This window comes from Lottia gigantea (genome assembly GCF_000327385.1).
Source record: "Lottia gigantea unplaced genomic scaffold LOTGIsca_1, whole genome shotgun sequence".
NCBI classification, from domain to species: domain Eukaryota; kingdom Metazoa; phylum Mollusca; class Gastropoda; family Lottiidae; genus Lottia; species Lottia gigantea.
Genome location: NW_008706746.1, coordinates 8,487,719 through 8,507,654, shown reverse-complemented (window position 1 = coordinate 8,507,654; position 19,936 = coordinate 8,487,719). Strand labels below are relative to the sequence as shown.

The window sequence follows — 19,936 nt, the reverse complement described above, 5'->3', positions numbered from 1 at the left end:
CGAGCCAAAGTAAGTTCTGAGCCAGGTTGCTGTTCAAAAATTAGGCTGGGTCAAAATTGTTTGCTTATTTTATATATGAAAGGCATGTAGATGGTCATTATCAGATTGGGCTATCTTTCACTTAGTAATCTAAAACAAAGGAGAGTTGTAAAAACGCTATGATGGTAGGGAAATAGACTGAATTGATATTATGATATTAACTGGATAACATGTTATATTAACAATCTTCTCTTGTAAAAAAATTTTGTCAACATTGGTGCGCATTTTTCCAGATTTCGATGGGTAAGGAAGGGGTGCGCATTATACATGCTTGCACATTATATTCGGAAATATACGGTACTACTGGTCCAGTGAGAAATTATCCAAAGTTAAGATATGTAAGACTGATAGAAATTTGATAGGGAAATACACCTAGATTCATATTATGACTTATGGATTACATGAACAACTTATTACAGATAGAAGACACAGTAGAAGACCAGAAGAGTATAGACCAGTTAAAAGATTTGACAAAAGAAGCTTTAGGTGGAAAAATGGTAAGTTATGAAATATTTATCAACAAACACAATACAATACAAATCTCTATTTAAAGGCACTTTTTTTACAAACAAAAATATTATCCACTGACTATTTTCACATGATCAGCATTGATTAAGGCTTAATGACCAAGCCATCTATCAAAGTTTCTTTAGTAATTTGTTTTGAGTCATGCTTGCTTTTGGGCATCTAAAATCCTTGATTTGTCAAGAAATAGATTTCAAAAGTTAAGGCTGGGTGAATACACTAAGAGTATTGCCGAACTCGAGTCATAGCTTGTCTTTTCAGTAAAATAATCTCCTTACTCTTGTATTTTCCAGTTAGGTGAAGAAGCAGATTTTGGTTCAGCAAAAACTGTATCAGCAAATGAGGTACATATAATTGCAGTGGTTTCACCAAGATGTCTTGGTGGGTCAAAATAAATTAGCAAGACAAGCTAAGTGATAGAACAATAAAACAATTATTGATAAATACTTCTATTTAATTTCTTTATCATGAAATTGTTCCTCTTATATATGCCTTTGAAGGATTAAATCTCATTGTCATGCAATATTATACCTTCAGTCAATTAAGATATAGTTAAGACTTGATATAAGACTTCTGTAAGTTCCGTTTATTTAATCTCTACAGTTATTTGTTATTTGTTTTTCAGCCAGAAAAGAAAGCCTCAGATATTAGTCATTTGATTCGGAAAAAGGTAGGATTTTTGAACTAAAAGTTAATTCAAGAAGTTAAGATAACTTAGTTACTAAGGCTGACTATTCTATTTGATTCTCGTTTCCCAGAAACACTGTAGAAAGTTGGAAAGAGGCCAGTTTGGTGTCTTTGCATTGTCTTTTTCTGCTTAATTATCTTGTATCTGAATAGTAGAAACCCCAATTTTTAACCTGCTGTCCTGATGAAATGATTTTTTCAACATGTCTTGGCAACATAAGGTGGGCTCTTCTCAACGTCTGATGTGGCAGTTGTGTCCAGTAAGTGGCATAGGCTCATTGTCATATAGAGATTTTGTCAGTCTTTTCTATTGCAATTCTAAAATTGATCATGCCTGCAATATATATATATTCAGTATATATTGTATGAATTTGTATGTACATGTATACAATGTGTTTATAGAGAAAACCATCAGAAGATGCTGAAGCTGACAGTGATAATAAAAAAGCTAAACAGGAGATTACTAGTGGTGGTGATGCTAAAACCAACGGTGTAGAACACAAGGAGGACAAGGTATATCACATTTTGTAAAAGTATGATGTGAGTGTGTTTGTAAAATGCATTCTCGAACACCAGCAGGTGATAGCAAATTCAGGATGGTTTTGTGTTCTGTGTCCAATCATTTCCAAACATAAGTTCACGTATGCTTTAATGAACTAAATTTATTGATTTTCTCCATTTGGTTATGATGTACTGTATCTTTGCTCTTGCAGGCTTCAGTACTCACATTGGGATGTGCATTTCTATTGATTAGCTCAAATTAAGGTATTGATTAGAAAGTAGTAAAAATTAAACCAAACTTATTAAAGTGATTTTGTTTTTTTGCAGGCAAAGGATGCACCAACAGAGACCAAGGAAGAAGCTATGGCAACATCCTGAGTTTAATAATAAAATGGTGGAAAGGGAAATTCAAAAGGCTGCTGTCTTCGATGATACTCTTTGACAAATTCTGTGATTTCATGTATATTTAGTTTCACGTTTTTATGTTCATCATTGAGAAATCAAATCACATTCACAACATTTCAATAGTGCTGGCAGAATACTTTGAGAGTCCATTGACTCATTTTACACATGACATAGATCCAAGTACTGTGTTTACACCATTCTTACAATATTCAACTTTGTTTCAAAACTTACATCAAAATTATGTGTAAACTTAGAAAGAAATTAGCCAATTATTTGTTATTGAAATAGACTGTTCAAATAAAACAGTATAAACCATTTACTTTTTTTGGTTATTAAAACAACCCTTTATCATGAGTTGGGACTGTGGTTGCCTTATCCAAAAAGCTTTATCGGAGGCAAATAGTTCAAAACCATATGAGAGGGGGTTGTCTGGACTCCTACAATCAGCAGGTTCGTCCAGAACAAACCATGTGGAGAACTGTGGGTGGCTGATTTGAAAATCATGTGACATCATGAACATTTATTGAGTTGCATCATTTGTTATCAATATTTCATCCTTCATTGCAAGTATGCTATTTTCTACCCACTCCAATTTGTGCTGTCTATTAGACCAACAAGACACTTTATTTCTGTCCATCAGTGTCTTCAGAAATATTTTCTTGTATCAGTTTGTAAATGGCTTGAAATCGAAGATATTGCATATAAATGGAAATAAAAAGGAACCTTATCAAAACATTGGCAGAGTTAAATGTTGCCTAAAAAAGTTTACCCCTTCAGTTTTGTTTCCCATTAGCCTCATTTATTGTGTTCACATTCTGTCAAGTGGACAGGCTCAATATGTTCACACTATGGAGGTGTAACAAAACAACTCAACTCCGGTATCCTAGTTTAATACTAATAATACTTTTACATTGGATTTTACAGCATTAATACTGACAATTGTTTGCATATAATTGATATTCACAAATTATTTCATTAAAAAAATTTGTACTACTTTTTAACAATGAATTAAAACCATTTGTTTTGTGTAACTGTTGCTGAATGGTAGGACTGGTATTTAAGATTTCTGCTGTTTGCCTTAAAATCGGCAGTGATCAGGTTCAACTAAAATAATTTAATTTAACATTGCTTGTCAGAGTGCTACAAAACAAGTTTTCAAATAATTTAAAGAGATGCTACCTCTTATAATGTACCTAACATTTAAATTCTAAAACTTGGCTAATAAGAGTAATTATTCACGCTAACCTATATAATCTGATGATTTTATAAAACGATGTTATTAAGCGTTTTTCAATCATTACTAGTTTTAAGGATTTATCAGATTACAGAGGGTTGTGTAGGTCCATAAATATATATACTCTTATTGGCCAATTATGAAAATCTCAATTTTATGTTTATTCTAAGAGGTAGTTTTTCTTTAATGTTTGAATGATGATATGTATAGAATATTGAAATAGTTTTCAACAGTATTAAGTTTTTAATTATAGCAAGTTTTAGGATATTTCTTTGGATTGGGATATGGTAACAAATAAAATACATTAAAATCACATGGACAAGTAAAATACTGATATAACAAAAATACATTGTTTTTAAATAAATAAAGAGTATTATATAAAATCAGATCTATAAAATTATTAATTAAAGCTTCATATTGGGATATGGTTTATAAGATTCGATATATAGTTACTTTCTGTCATTTGCTTCAATAAGTTAATATTTGATATATAACTCTAGCATGTTCCAGAATCAGATCTAATCTTGGATAATCCTTAAATCATTGAAATTTCAATGTGTTTGATCTGGAGTTTTTAGGCCTTGATAAATAATATTGTGGTCAAAATGTGCAGTTTACTTTTAAAGCTATTTATGTGAATGTACAATGATTTGGTAAACTGACACTATTGTTCTAAAAACAACAAGCTAAAAATCTATCCAAAATACACTTTTCTTGGTAACAGTTGGTCTTCTCCAAATAGATAAATCATAAGTGGAACTGGGTAATTTTTTCTGAAGAAATAAGAAATGTTCATAATTACATCAATCCATGGTCAAAGTTTTAATATGTGATCTGCTGCTGAATCAAAGAATAAAATCTATCAAAAGCTAACAAGTATGGACAAGTAGCAATTCTTTGTAATCATTAGCATCTGATGGCAATTGCACATTTTCAGCTGACTAAATAAAAAGATAGTGGACCACAGACATATACGCCCACCACGGCATGCAGATGGTAAATATTCAAGATTTTGGGGCAAGGGCAATAACTTTGCTTCTAACGGTCGAAAATAGCTCAAATTCGAACTTCAGCTTTGTTTTATGAATATGTATACACATACCGAATTTCATTTGATTCCATCAAAAAATCTATCTTTTTAGAGCGTTTACAAGCAAATGTTAACCGACGGACAGGGGTGCCGACAATATACGTCCACACAGAGAGATGTGGGCGTATAAAAATAATGAGATTCTCTGTGATTCTGACAGATGTTAGCAGTCATTTGACATGTGAATAAGTGAACAGACAAAATATAAAACATCTTTTATAAGATACTTACATAAGGGTTTATGGTCGATGTTTTGTGTTTTTGAGGGAGGTGCGAAGGGTATGTGACTTGTTGGCTGTAATTGATGATATGTCTGAAATAAAAAAAGAAAAGAACAGACCATTATTAGATTATAGAAGATAGATAACTCTTTATGACAATTTGAACTGAACTGCAATGACTATAATACTCTTAATTTTTCATGATAAAGGACCAATTTTACAGAAATTCTTCATTTAAAAATAGATTTATATCATATTTGTATAGACACTTATTACACTTGATAATTCACTCATGTATTTATCATCATGGCGTTATAAAAGGAAATTCAACATATCAAAGTCTGATTATACTTTTCATTCATTCAATGAGTGTTTGTGGAAAATCATCAAATTTTACCATATGAAATATAATATAGATATATATGAATTGTCTGGTGCATATTTTCAAATCAACTGCCCTGCCTTTGATTAAAAACCAGTAACTCAAATAACAACGAATAATACAAATAATTCAATTGCTAAACAATGAAGCAGAAAAAGTAAAAAAAGGGAATTGAGTGAAAAAAAGTAAAGTACAAAAAGGAAAGAATCTCACTCCACTGAAAATAGAAGTATTAAGCTTATTAAAATAAAACACAGCCATATAGAAAGTAATAAGAAACATAAGATTTATAAGAAGTTAATTCCTTGAATCATTGTTTTTCAATGTAAATGTTATTTGTTTTAGATTGTATTCATATAAACAAAGAGAATCATTTGTACTATAACTGAATTGATATATTATTTAACATGTACTATAGATATTATTTATTTTCACTATATATTTAATCTCAAAATGTATCTACAAGTCTATATATAGTGTAGGACTAAGAAATAGATTCATGTTAGTCTGAACTTTGTTGACTCTTTCCCAGCTTTTAACAGGCTTTCGTATGTTTTAGAGAAACTAACGCCTGTGAAATTTATATAAGTCTTCAAAAAATATTCAAAATAAAGATGACAACCAGTCAGGTCAGATTGGAGCTCCAAAATGACTGACTGCAGTTTTGATCTTAAGGACATTTTTTATGTAAAGTGCTAGATTGTATAATTTATCAGTTAAAATGACTGTCTGGTTGGGAACTTATAAAATCGAGAGCCTGATGCTACTGCTGATAACAATCAGGGTTCGTGGCCAGCAGAAATCAGGGACCTGATTCAGCAAGTTTCAGACTAAATTTATTCCAAACAAATTCTAAACCTACACCTACCATAGTTAATGATATTATCCTAGCGTAGCGGAAAAAAACAGAAAAAATACCATGATTAGTCCAAAACCTTTTAACTATCTATACTATCTAATATAAATTCAAATAATTTGAGAAAATATGACTATTATTAAGGTCTAATCAAAATAATCAATAAAGAATTTTTATTATCTTTTATTAAAATTTGAATATAAATCTATCTCATTCATTTTTAAAAAGCTAAAAAAAAAGTCCAAGAGAATGATAAAATAATGATTTAAAATACTTCGTTTATGTCAATAGCTAATGTAAAACTATTTTGAGTCAAAGAATCTCTTTAGCTTTTCATATGAAGTTGTAAGCAATAAAACATGACAAATTAAAATAAAACTAGGCTTATATCTATAAGATGATTTCTATAAAGCAAAAGTTACCTGGGTGTTAAGTTAACAGCATTCCCAGCAACAGTATTATTGGACGGTGGAGTTATATCTAGTTTACAAACATTGATCAGTTAATATCAAATTTAAACAGATTCAAAAGGTTTTTTTCTTTGTATCCGACATATTTTTACTGGTCCATACATAGATTTCACTGTATACAAGCTTAATGTTAGTTGAAAATATTTCAAGAAATAGTTATTACAACAAATAATTTACAAGATACCACAATCACATTATAGTTATTTCATAAGTATCAAACAAATCAAAAATATTTCATCAACTATTCTTACCTTCATCATCAGATAAAAAGGAGAGTTTACGTGTAGATTTTCGTCTCCGACTTCGTTTAGCTTTCTGGTCTATTTCTTTGTTACTATATATAGATGAATCCTGTCCGCGGACATACATAGCTTTAGGACTCTGTACTCCAGGTTTACGTTTTAAATACGAGAATTTCTTTTTCCTCTTTGGTGATTCTCTGTATAACAAAAGATACATAAATAATGAATTTAACAATGTGAGCTATTGGTTATGTACAGTTTTCATAGAGTACTTTCAGGAAATACCCAATCAGACATTACATTATAATTATGGCAGTGGAATAGCTCAGTCGTTAATGAGTTGGATTGCAGTTTGCTAGGTGATTACTTGCAATAAGTAAGCCTTTCACCCAATGTCACCATAAATATACCATAATCTTCACAAGTATCTGAGTAAATCTCATAGTAAATTAGGACATTTCTGAAGCGCACATCAAGCAGAAAGTAAATGACAGAGGCAGTTATGTCAAAATGTTATCAATATTACTACATGTCCAAATTTGAATTCAAAAATAGAAAGAGAAGACATTTTCTTACCCAGCACTTATAGCATCTTCATCACCAGTTGATCTAATCGGTTGCCTAGTAACAGAATTACCTGACGACATACCCATTCTGTTTCCAGAATTTGTTCTCAAACCAGAACTGGTTGTGGATAAAGCTGAAGACATTGGTACACGATTGAGAGAGTTTCCAGAAGATTGAGCGATACGTTTCCCAGAATGCCCAGAGGACGGAGCTCCAGATCGTACAGACATCAAATTATTGTCACTTGTCATGAGAGTGCTATCATTATGAAACATTGTATCTTCCAGAGTTCTCCGTGACCCAGAGTCATGTCGTCTTGGTTGAGCATTATTGTTGAGAAATCGGCCTGATGTATTCATGTCCACGTTCGGAGGAAAATGAACACCAACTGATCCTGTGGGTAAGGGCAGTTTTGTGGGTGGTCCTTGCTTCTTACTGGCTATATTGAGCTGAAACATCAAATAATTTTAGTTAATAGTTGATGAACATGTTGTAATTCTACTGAAGTTGGACAAGTAGAATTTATTCTCATGATGACATTTTGAGACATTGTCTTTTCATTGAAATGTTTCTGGTTTTATTAGATGTTTTTTTATGTTGCAACAAAAAAGAAAGGTTAAATCTTTTGGAGGTGAAATTTTATATAATGAAAAATCAAAAGAAAATCTCACCAAACTATTGTTCCTCAAACGCTGCGAATTTTCTGCCGATGATCGACGAATATTATCATCAGCTGACATGTGTCTATGATATGTGACATCATCAACATGACCTCGTGTCATAGCTAATACTGGAGCAGACGCAGTAGAGGCAGTTTTTGCACTATTATGGGATGGATTATACAATGGACGTCTAGATTGATTCCCTCTTGAAGCTATAAAGAAAAATTAATTGATTAAGTTTTCCGCTAAGCTTTCACCTCAAACAATATCATACTGATATAACCAGTGTTAGTTTCATTTACATGCCAACTCTTCCAGAAGCTTTGTGGCTTAATTTTTCAACAAGGAGTTTACAAATGACTCAATAAGTTGTCTGATCTGTGCAAAATGTGAAAAAAAGGAGAAAGTCGACCTTTTTAATAGGAATCTGACTGAGCCAACATAAAAGATAACTGACAAAAATACATTTTTTCATCAGCTAGTCTTCAACTTACATTCTTTAACAGGTGCTAGTTCCTTCCTGGTATTATTCTGTGTTTTGAAATTAGTTATATTCCTGCCAGTGGTAATATCAGTTGACATTCTTCTTGCAGGATTGCCTGGCGCTAAAGTAGTATCTGATGACAACCTCCTGCGTGACTGAATAGTCGACTCGGAAGGGTTTCCTTTGTTGATCTGTCTGTTGTTGTTTTGATTACTGGAGCTAGTATTTCTATAATTAATTAAATACCGATATACAGAAATTTCATTACCATTTTAAGCCACATGTGATGAAAGTAATTTAGCTATGTGTTAAAGAAAAGTCTCCCTGGCTGTTTGTTGCCTGTTCCCTGTTTCCTATCTCGATAGATGCATGCAAAATGGCGCGCGGCGGAATTCGAAATAAGGTGCAGGTCCATAGTGCTATTTACTTAAGAACCTTGATCCAAATATCTCTGAGGTCCTGGAGTCATATTTGAGGGGAATTTGGGCATCAAATAGTCAGGGAGACTCTTCTTAATTATGTTCATTGCATCATTACAGTTAAATTGAAGGTTGAGAAATGGTCTTTTATAATACTGATTTTTTGATGCGAAGACTTCAGACAATAGACACTGTTCTTAGTCTTAGTAAAGTGATTAAAACAAGGCATGACTTAATATTATTAAATATAGTGACAACAACTCACCCAATACGATTCATAATCCTGCTCAAACCGTTTTTCCCACCACGAGGTCCTCCTCTTAGACTACGTAGAAATCTCCTGACTGATTCCCTGACCCCCTGCAGGCTACAATGCTCTGAGGAACCAATACGAGACCAGGGATTGGAATCGGTCATATCTAATGCTGCTATGGCTAAGGCTTTACCAATCTGAAAACACAAATTAAATAAGTTTTTAAGGGTCAACTATATCTAATACTCTATCTAGGAGTCGTCATCAAAAGAACATCTAGTCCTGATAAAAGATAGTGGACCACAGCCATATACGCCCACCGCGGCATGCGGATGGAAAATATTAAAGGTTTTGGGGCAAGGGCAATAACTCTGCTTCTTACAGTCGAAAATAGCTCAAATTTGAACTTGATCTTCATTTTATGAATATGTCTAGACATACCGAATTTCATTTGATTCCATCAAAAAATCTAGTTTTTAGAGTGTTTACAAGCAAATGATGTTCATAGAAGCACTTACTGTATAGAGGTTAAAGGACGATAACTCCTCAAAACTGACGTAAGAGGCCTAAATTTTGAAAAAGCCTTAAATTTAATCGGCAGTAAACTAAACTTTCTTAAACCTTTCAATTTAGGTCCAATAACATCCATTTTAAGTTTCATCAAAATCGGTTGAAAACTAAGAGAGTAATAGCATATTCAAGATTTTGGGGCAAGGGCAATAACTCTGCTTCTAACGGTCGGAAATAGCTCAAATTCGAAGTTATGAATATGTATACACATACCGAATTTCATTTGATTTCATCAAAAACTCTAGTTTTTTACAAGCAAATGTTGACGGACGGACGGACGAACAGGGGTGCCGACACTATACGTCCACATAGAGAGATGTGGGCGTATAATAAAAAGTTTCATTAAAAATCATAAAAGCTTACTTAGCAAATATTCATTAACCTGTCACTTTTCTTATTTATGATATAAAAGTATGTTCAGTCATATTTTTATACTGTTATAACAGTATTAGTACAGACATCAACTCGACAGCACTAATACATCAAATAAACATGAGCTTACATCCTATTTTTCTGCACTTGATAAGGCTAATGCAACAGACGCACTAAAATAGGGGCTAAAATAAGTATTAACATCACTTTGACTAACCTCTTCATAATGAGCTTGAGTATATTTAGGAGGGAACCCAGCTAATGGGGGTGGGGTGGCTCGACCATCATCGTTTTGAGCGGGAGGTACTGGATTTACCATCCGACCAGTATTATAGTTACATTCTAGAGTATAACTGAAATAGACAATAGTACAAACTTAGATAACTACAAGTACAATCTTAGTTAATTTCAAGTACAAACTTAGAAAACTACAAGTACAAACTTTGTTAATTTCAAGTACAAACTTAGATAACTACAAGTACAAACTTAGATAAATACAAGTACAAACTTAGATAATAGATAAATACAAGTACAAACTAAGATAAATACAAGTACAAACTTATACAACTACAAGTACAAGAGATACTGTAAATAATATTTGTAAATTAAGTGTAAAAAATAGCTTGATAAAGAATGCTTAACTAGATAACAAAGCAACTTGATGGTTCTGACCATACCCCAGCCAAAATATATCAACCAGATACCAGTATCTAGCATGTTTCAGACTCAATGTACATACCTGTGAATGATACCTATAGCTTTTAAAGTAGAAACTCGTCCACTGCCTTCTTTAGACATACCATCACGTTTATCTTTCGAATACATATTACGTTCAGAAAAATTACAGCCAGTAAAATCAAAATGTGCTGTATTTAGAGAGATCAGTTTGGTGTATAACATGTTATCTACCTAGATAAAATAAAACAAAAAAAACAACAATTGATATTTGATATTCCAATGTTAGAACTTGGATGTCCTGAAACCTACTGTCTGACATATATTTCAAAGAGACAAATTTGTTCCTGAAGGAAGGTCAAAGCTGGAAGACAATTGTTTTGCAGACAAATTTTTGAAATCTTAATTAGTGATAGATAAATGCAAAACCAAACATCTAGATCTTGAATATCTTAATAAGATTGTAGACCTATATTTACCTGCATTTCCTCATTTTCAACATAATTACCATAAATAAATGCTCCTCGTTTTGATGCATGTCCATGGAGATCCACGTAGAAAGCTATACCACTGTCACTGGGTAATATTGTTAATAATTTAGGATTCACGAGATGTGGGGCATTGATATTAGACGAGGGGACATAATCGCCTTCATCTTCTGACCCTTCGTTACCTAGATGTTCTGTTTCTAAATTTGGATCTGAATCAGATAGTTTGTCAGTAAAAGCACTGTCTCCACGATAGTCTTCAGACATGGTCAATTCCGATAATTGTAAACGTAATTCACTGTTCACCTTCCGACCTTCACCTTTTGTTTGGTCAAAGTTACTTAAAACACTTGTACAAGATGAGGAAACTTGAGAGAAGGGGTTATTGAACATCTCTGGCGCCAGGCCAGAATCACTGATTGAAGTATCAGTACCATCTAAATCAGCTAAATTCAACGGTTCAACAACTTGATGTTTTAAAAGCACAATTTTATGAGTTGATTGGTTCATGTTGTTATTAAAATTTGAGCCATCTGATTGGTCCAGATTCGAATAGCAATGAGGGGACATAACTACTACAGCGTTTGCCCCTGTTTCTGTATCTGATATATCATCACAACTAGCACTGTTGGGAACTACAGTTCGCGAGGTGGACTGAGGACTGAACTCTAGATTCTCTGATGTCGGAAATCCAATCTGAAATGTTTCTGTCTCTCCTTCCGATATATTTCTATTATAAATATGATGATATACTAACAAACTTTTAGCGGCATAAATAGACGGGTGTAATGCTGGACTAGGGTCTAGATAAACCCGATTCAAATTGACTCCCCTTGGGTCTGTACGATAATGTCCTCTCATAACCCCATCAGGGTTTAACATCGGTATCAATTTGAACACATATTGTTTTCGCAACTGAATAGCTCTTGGGTCTTTTTCTCGTAAAATAAATTCCAGGAAACCATTATAGACAAAACTACCAGGCGTTTCTCCTGGATGTACACGACTACTTAGAAAATAAACCTGCAAAGACAACAAAAAATATGATTGAATATTGGCTAGAAATTAGAAATAGACATAATTCAAGTAAATGCTGTCTTAATCATTCATTATATAGTTTTGAATAATGATCTTAATTTATTGTAGTCTGTATGCAATTTAAATGATATCTATCACTTGATTTCTATTCTAGCTGATTAGGTATCCTATTTGTCGGAGTTAACTGTGTGCAAAGTGTAGGAATAAGCAAGGACCATTACTAATATACAGAAAGAGACTTATCAAGCCCATATCAATTATGACAAACCGTTAGATGATTTGACAATAGACTAAAAAGAACCTGGTTGGTTGATTATAACTTAACGTCCGCTTCCACTGAACTGATATCACAGACAAATAAAAAGGAACTCACCTTTTTCCCTTTAAATCTTTTACACCTGGGATTTCTCTGATCGGGAAATAGATGTTTATCAAATCTGGGTTCTGTATCTTTAGTTATACCATGACAAGATGTTATAGTTAATAAATCAACACGTAGTTTATCTAAAGTTAAACACACTAACTCACGATGGTAGTAGATAGAATTTACTGGCCTGAAATAAATAGCACAGATTCATAAATGTCTCCTCACCTTGGGCGCAGTTCTTGGAGAAATGGGGCCCGATTTTTAAGCCAAAGAGACCCCAAAAGGCTTATTACAGGTTTTTCCAAGTGCAATTATAGACAATTATTTAGAAAATTTAGTTTTCATATTGCAATAGAAGCATCAGTGGCATGTTGCAAAACAATGAACATCATTTATACAGATTTGTTTACATTGTGACATCACATCATTATTTTTCACAAGCATACAAATACAAAATAGCTCAAACACATCCACATCAAACACATCTCTTTATGTTCTGATATTCAAAATCTTTTGGTACAGTGAACCGTTGAAAAGAAATACTTACGTTGAAGTGTCAAATGTTTTACATTTCTCAAACCTATTGTCTAGCTCTGACATCTGGTTCTGAGATTCTGTATAAGACCAGGGGAAACAGAAAGCAAAATAGGTTGTAGAGCCTTTAAATTCTGGAAATCTGTAGATAAATGATAGAATAAACTGCCCATCTACCATCTGAAATATAACATCAATAGAGATCAGGTACGATAATGATACAATAAAATGTCTGTCTAGTTTCATTTAGGACCTTTGAAATTTCTACAGGCATTACACCACATGCCTTAGCAATATAAAGATGTCTGTTTACTACCAAACCACATGATTTAATACCCCACACATTTTTTGCTTGAAGCAAAACCTAGTTTGTGACCATTGTAACATAAACACTATCTTGAATACTAATATGAATAAATGTACATGTAAGCTTATGTATTTTACATTTGAAAAACTTTGATATGGCCTCGACTGATGTATAAAAACAATCAATATTTACATTCATTTTCAATATACTATTATTCTAGTCTAAAGTCCATTCTAAATACAAACCTCAAACGATGGTCTATCTCTAAGTCTCTCCCATTTTGGTTTACCAGGTATAGTTTTAACAAATGGTGTATGACCTTGACTGTAGAGTTTACCCTGTCTGTTGAGGTTCATTATGTTGATCTTTATCAAACGATTTGGTGCCCAGCCTCGTATACCAAAATAAAACCAAGATCTGTAATGATTAAAATGACAAATAAGTTAATCACAGATTTTTAATCATCTTTTTGTATATATCTAAATATTAAAGGACGTTTGGTGATAGCTCATTTTAGGATATCTATGGTGCAATAATGGCACAATCAGGTAAAACAAACAACATATTTTTCAATGCACAAAATATAAAGTAAAGCTTTTCTTGCACACTTACCTATTGCCATTTTCATATTCTGTGCCAGCACAGTCTGGTTTAGTCCATACATTATATTCATAATCTGGTTTCAGATCTATACCTGGAACAAATGAAAAGTTGTTGTTTCCACCTGGAAAATAATTAGTTTCAATTACCACACACAGTTCATTGTCTTTTCTTTCACAAAGCTAGTACACAGTGACAAAATCCCTACATGATATTTTCACATTAAAACACACCAAAACCAGTTGCTCAGTGAACTAATCCCCACTTGACCTTTTTTATAGAGCTCAAACTAGAAATGACATTGCACTGTGAATTTAACAAGACAAATATTCGAAATAACTTATAATCCTTCAGAATTTATAACTTCAAATCATCAATATCTTTCTACAACTAAACATGATGACTTACCTCCTCCTCCTTCATCCTCGTCTTTACAAACTCGTTCAACATTAGCTAAATTTCCAGAATCAAATTTAGATGTAAATAACAAATTTCCACTTCGAAATTCCATTGTTAACTAGAGCTATATATCTTAACTCAACATAGGTGATGTTGTAATAGTTGGTGTTTTGGTGGATGTCTCTGAAATATGCAAAGGAATTCATTAGTTGCAGCTACAGTATATCCAAAGATATATATTCACCCAGGTCCAATGACGGAATGGAGATTGAGGTTAGCAAGCATCCATCTAACACACTCAGCCACCAACTCAATTGTGGGGAAATTCCTTTCCAGACTAAACCTCCACACAAATTTGAGCGAAGAGTGTGTCAAACATGTCTGCATTAAAAATACAATCACACATCATACATTATTTATACCAAGCAACAATTTAATTTGTTTTAGTCAGCAGACTTGGGTAGTAGATGCAGTAGAGATATTGCAGAAAGAGTTATTCATTCATTAAAAACATTGATCAACTTAATGCCTTCTCTAATAGTAATAAAGCTACTTCAAACTGAAGAGAGACAGAAAAGAGGCAAGTTTATATGCCTTAACTGTCTTTGGAAGTTGCTTAACAAGGCAACAGAACCAAATGGTATGTAATTATCTGCATGACGGATCAGGTATCAAATGGTCGGATATATCTTTAATAGGTAAGCTACTTATCATTTCATAGATAGGCTATGCCATGGCCTCTCATCACTCCACTCAGATCAACAAAGTAAAAAAAAAAATCTGCATCATGATGATTTATATGCAATATCAGCTCTAAAAAGCACTACGTCAGCTTAATGGTTATTTGCAGAAGACAAAAATGGAACCGTAACTTACCTATTACATCTTGTTTTATTTCATCGCGAAATCCATAAAAATTACGATTTATTCTTCACATGACCCGAAAATTCCTTCGACTTGACAGCCATTTTGTAAACTATGAATGGTTGCTTACCACGTGATTTAAGATATTGACCAATGGAATCTTTAGATTTCAGTCACATGACAGACAAAATGGAGATTGTCAACAAGCTCAAACTTGCAACGAGTTATTTGTAGTCTGAATATTGAAATTATATAATCTGGTAGTGTCCCTTTTCTGTAGCTCTTCTACTGATGGGATAAGAATCTGTGTTGCGAATGTAAACAAAGTAAAATATTTTATCATGATCAAAGAAAGAATAAATAATAATGAATGACATATTTAGAACAATTAACTAATTTCTAGAAGAGATTTTAGGACTCAAAATTAGTTATCCTTTCGTATTCATGCCAAATGAAGACAATTGAGAATCTGTCATTGTGAGTCTTTGAAAGTTTAATTTCTGATTTTTCCGTTTCACTATCCACTTATCCAGCGGCATCCAGTAGGCTAATCAGACCCAATCCTTCAGCTACATTAATTGGCTTATAACCCGTTGTATTAGATGACAACGTCATTTACATAATTTTAAGAATACTTACCCACTCCCAAAATTACTAACTTTCCAAAAACAACTTCTTGGGACTTTTTGACTTCAATCAAAGAATCTATAATCTTTAAACCCTTTTCTCAATCCCGTTTTCTATTACAAACATAGAAATTTGAAACAATTTTCTCAGATATGGTAAATTGAAATGAAAGAACATCTGCAACACAGCTTATATTAGAATGTTTACTAATTGTTGATTAACTGTTCAATATATGCAGAAATATATCCTGAAGAATTTTTTTTGGAAATCCATAATTCACAGACTTTCAGTATTAAACGTACGGTTTCATAATTTACAACTTTTGGGTTGTATGTCCGTTACTAAACTTGAATTATCAAATAAATAGAGCCATTTGTAGCTACAGAAAAAAATATTACCCACTGAAAGGCATAATGGTTCTCTGTTTTAAACCATTCATTTTTTAAATATTGCAAATAACATTTCAGCCTTAAACTTTTACTGGTAAGGATAGAAAATTGTCTGAAATGTACGTCCGTTACCATGGAATTGCCCCTTAGTTAACTCTTGAATGAATTTCATTGCTATGAAAACCCATATCAGCAATTTCCTTTCAGAAATTAGATAAAAAAAAAGATGAATATAGAAGTAATAGGAAGAATAAGACCAATGAGTCTGGGTCAGGGTAGGGTGGTTGATATGGAAATTGACTATGAAAGAAATATGGTTATAGCTGGACCTCAATCCTTACATTTTAAGTAAGTAATATTAAAAACTCTTGAATAAATCTGAAGTGAATTCAATTTGAGCACCTTACATATTTCAATAATTAGATTTAGATCCACGTTACTTAATGAAATTAAAGTCATAAAATGTCCTACTTGCTTACAATAGTTTAAAAAAAAGTAAAAATACATATAACCAAATTTTGACTTTTCAGTCCAATATTTCATAATGAACTATTGTAAATATTTTGAAGTTCTTTTTTCTCTATTTTATGTACCATGTCTTAGTATTTCATATATTTTAAGAACATTTAGGCCTTTTATGTACCATGAATTAGAATATTAAAGACATCAATTTTATCTCAAATGGCTTTTTTAGAAAATTTTATCACATATTAGCTTTCAGAAACTATACCACCCCAAAACAAAGACCCAAGAGATCTTCCACAATTCATTAGAGTTATTAGTAGAGTTGTATCTATCTGGGTACAATGTATGTATACTAGTGGCAGGGGAAACTGGTAGTGGTAAATCATTTACTACAGCTGGTCTCAGTCAAACTAATAATGGAATAGTACCAATGATATTTGACTATTTATTTGCTAAACTAACTGGTGGTATGTTAAAATTTAGTAGTTTAATTTAGAAATTTAAGTATTATGAGAATGGTAATATGCTTTGAAGAGTGTTTAATCATTGAAATAGACAGTCTCACAGAAGGGGGATGAATACTGATATTTAAATAAAGAATGATACCAACTTACAAACAGCTTGGTTTCTTGTATGGATAGTGTATACCAACTCTTCCTAATCCAAACCTCTGATTAATGATCTTTTTAAAGATTTGTATCTTTGAAATCTGTACTTGCATATTTATACATAAAAGTTCTTTAAATTATGAAATTTAGGGTGTTTAATCTTAAAGCAAAACGAATATTTCAGAGCGGTATATACCAGAAACAAATTTAATGAGACGTGATCCGAAGGTTACTCTACAGATGTTAGAAGTTTATAATGAACGAATTAAAGATTTATTAAACCCTCCTGGTGGAGGATCAAATTATGTTGAGTTGATTGAAACTCCTAGAGATGGTGTAGAAGCTAAGGTTTGTTTCCGTTTAGTTTCAGTTTATATATCTCCTTTAATAGTCTAGAGAAGAAAGTGCTATTAAGCGATCTTTTTTTGAATTATATGTTTTTCAAATAACATCTATAGCCTTTAGCATTGAGGTAGATCTTACAAAAGAAAAAGACATCTTAAGACAAACTTTTCCGGTAGACTTGCCTACAATAAATATTTGATTGAATTTTATTGAAAGATATTTTGAGAAACAGGGAGAGGATCTGACTTGACATTGATGTCTTATTTTAAATTTCTTCCAGAATGCTATGAAGATACATGTAAGAAATGCCAGTTCTGCTGCATCCCAATTTCTTCAGGGTTGGGGCCGACAGACTGAAACCATGACAGATTTTGGTCCTGCTGAAAAACATGCTGCTATTGTAACACATGTTGATTTAGAAGTGGTGAATTTTATTGTTTTTCTATTTTATTTGGGTATCAATCAGAACAGAGCAGTTTGTCTGCAGTTGTCTGTGTTTTATGGGGGCAGTAGGAAAGCTCAGATAGTAACGAGATAGATTGTATTGAGTTAGTCTCTGTATAAGATGCTTAATGATTGAATCTCCAGAAATTCAAGAAGAAACCAAAGGTTGTTCTTGTGATTGACACACATTTCTTAAGAATTTCTGTGAAAGTAACCAATGACAGAATGAGGCATTTTCTGGGATTTTTCTTATGAGTATAATGATGTAAAATTTAGTCTCTAAAATTAATTAGAAAATATTTCGCTTTATGTTTTTCTCTTCTTGCTCTTGTGAAGAACTTAATTAGGATTTTTTAATTACCACAGAGTCATAATTTTAGTGGGTTTTATAAGCATGAAATTACTAGATAGAACATCAGAAAATTCATAAGAGATTCTTATACTTAACACTGTTGAAATATTGATATTATTATTTTGTTTTGTTGCTATGTATCACAATTCAAAACATTTAAACACATTCACCATTGTTTTCTGCATTCAGAATTGTAAAATTCTAACTTTTCTTAAAGAAACTATCTTTTATCTTTTAAATGTTTAGTAATTTAGTAAAAATTCATTTTATAAACTTGTAAAATCACCAATATTGACTTTGTGTGATAAGAAATCTAAACAATACAAGACATTGAGTACATTGTACCGAGGATAGTCTATAGTCATGACTGGTCTATTCAGGCTCTACTAGTGTCAACTAATACAAAATGGCTTTATTAGAAATAGCACAGAGTCAATACAAAACACCTCCAACAATTCATTTCATTCATATCCTTTTCAATAAAAACCTTTTGGTTTTGTTGTCATTAACAACCAAAACATATCACAGCCATTTTGAAAGTCTTTGAACTTTCTTTGATAAAATGTTAAAATTTTTACAGGATTAGGTGAAATGAAAAGTAAGTTTAAATTAGATTGAGAACACATTTTGTAGTTTTTATTAGATAAATTTAGCAAGTATTATTTCTTGATAGTATTAGTCAGTAGTAGTATTAAATGTAATAACTTCTCAAGTTTAAAGAAGTGGTAAGATCTTCTTTAATTCAACAAAATGCAAGTTGAAGTAGAAATTAACTTTTTAAGTTACTCTTAGTTTTAGAGATAACATTTGCAAATATTTTGGATATAATCTTGATTTATATATTCTAAGATTTACTTTCATTCATAGCATTTTATGGACGTTAATATTATTGTTTGATATTAAAATCTCAGATAAACTATTCAGTCAAACAGTCCCAAGCTTAACATAATCTTTTTTGATTACAAGAGAAGGTAATGCCACCAAACCTGTTCTTTTCAGTTGCATGTGAATCATTATCATCGATTATTTTCTAGTAAAATATTTACTATTTAGTCATATATTTAATATTAGTAAAATATTTATATTTAGTAAAATATTTATATTTAGTAAAATATTTATATTTAGTAAAATATTTAATATTTAGTAAAATATTCAATATTTAGTAAAATATTCAATATTTAGTAAAATATTCAATATTTAGTAAAATACTCAATATTTAGTAATATTCAATATTTAGTAATATTCAATATTTAGTAATATTCAATATTTAGTACAATATTTGGAAGAAGAATCTTTATTAGATTAAAAAACTACATAAAATTGTATAAATTTTATTAGATAAATTTTTATCAAAGATGTAAAGTTAAGAATTGAATTGAATAGTGCATGTTTCATATCTTGACACTTTAGATTATAGTTAAACTAAAAATATCTATACATTCAAATAATGGAGAT

The 19,936-nt window shown here is 31.8% G+C and overlaps 1 protein-coding gene across 1 annotated transcript; it reads right to left on the bottom strand.

Annotated features, from left to right (window-relative positions):
* Positions 1 to 9,045: 9,045 nt before the first annotated feature.
* Positions 9,046 to 14,499, bottom strand: LOTGIDRAFT_102525 (hypothetical protein; the record flags this gene model as incomplete). The annotated part of the gene is made up of 10 exons (XM_009045925.1): positions 9,046 to 9,234; positions 10,197 to 10,332; positions 10,719 to 10,888; positions 11,134 to 11,448; positions 11,719 to 12,165; positions 12,554 to 12,734; positions 13,095 to 13,261; positions 13,634 to 13,805; positions 14,001 to 14,082; positions 14,385 to 14,499. 10 exons carry the CDS (start codon positions 14,497 to 14,499, stop codon positions 9,046 to 9,048), a joined length of 1,974 nt encoding a protein of 657 aa, XP_009044173.1.
* Positions 14,500 to 19,936: the final 5,437 nt, after the last annotated feature.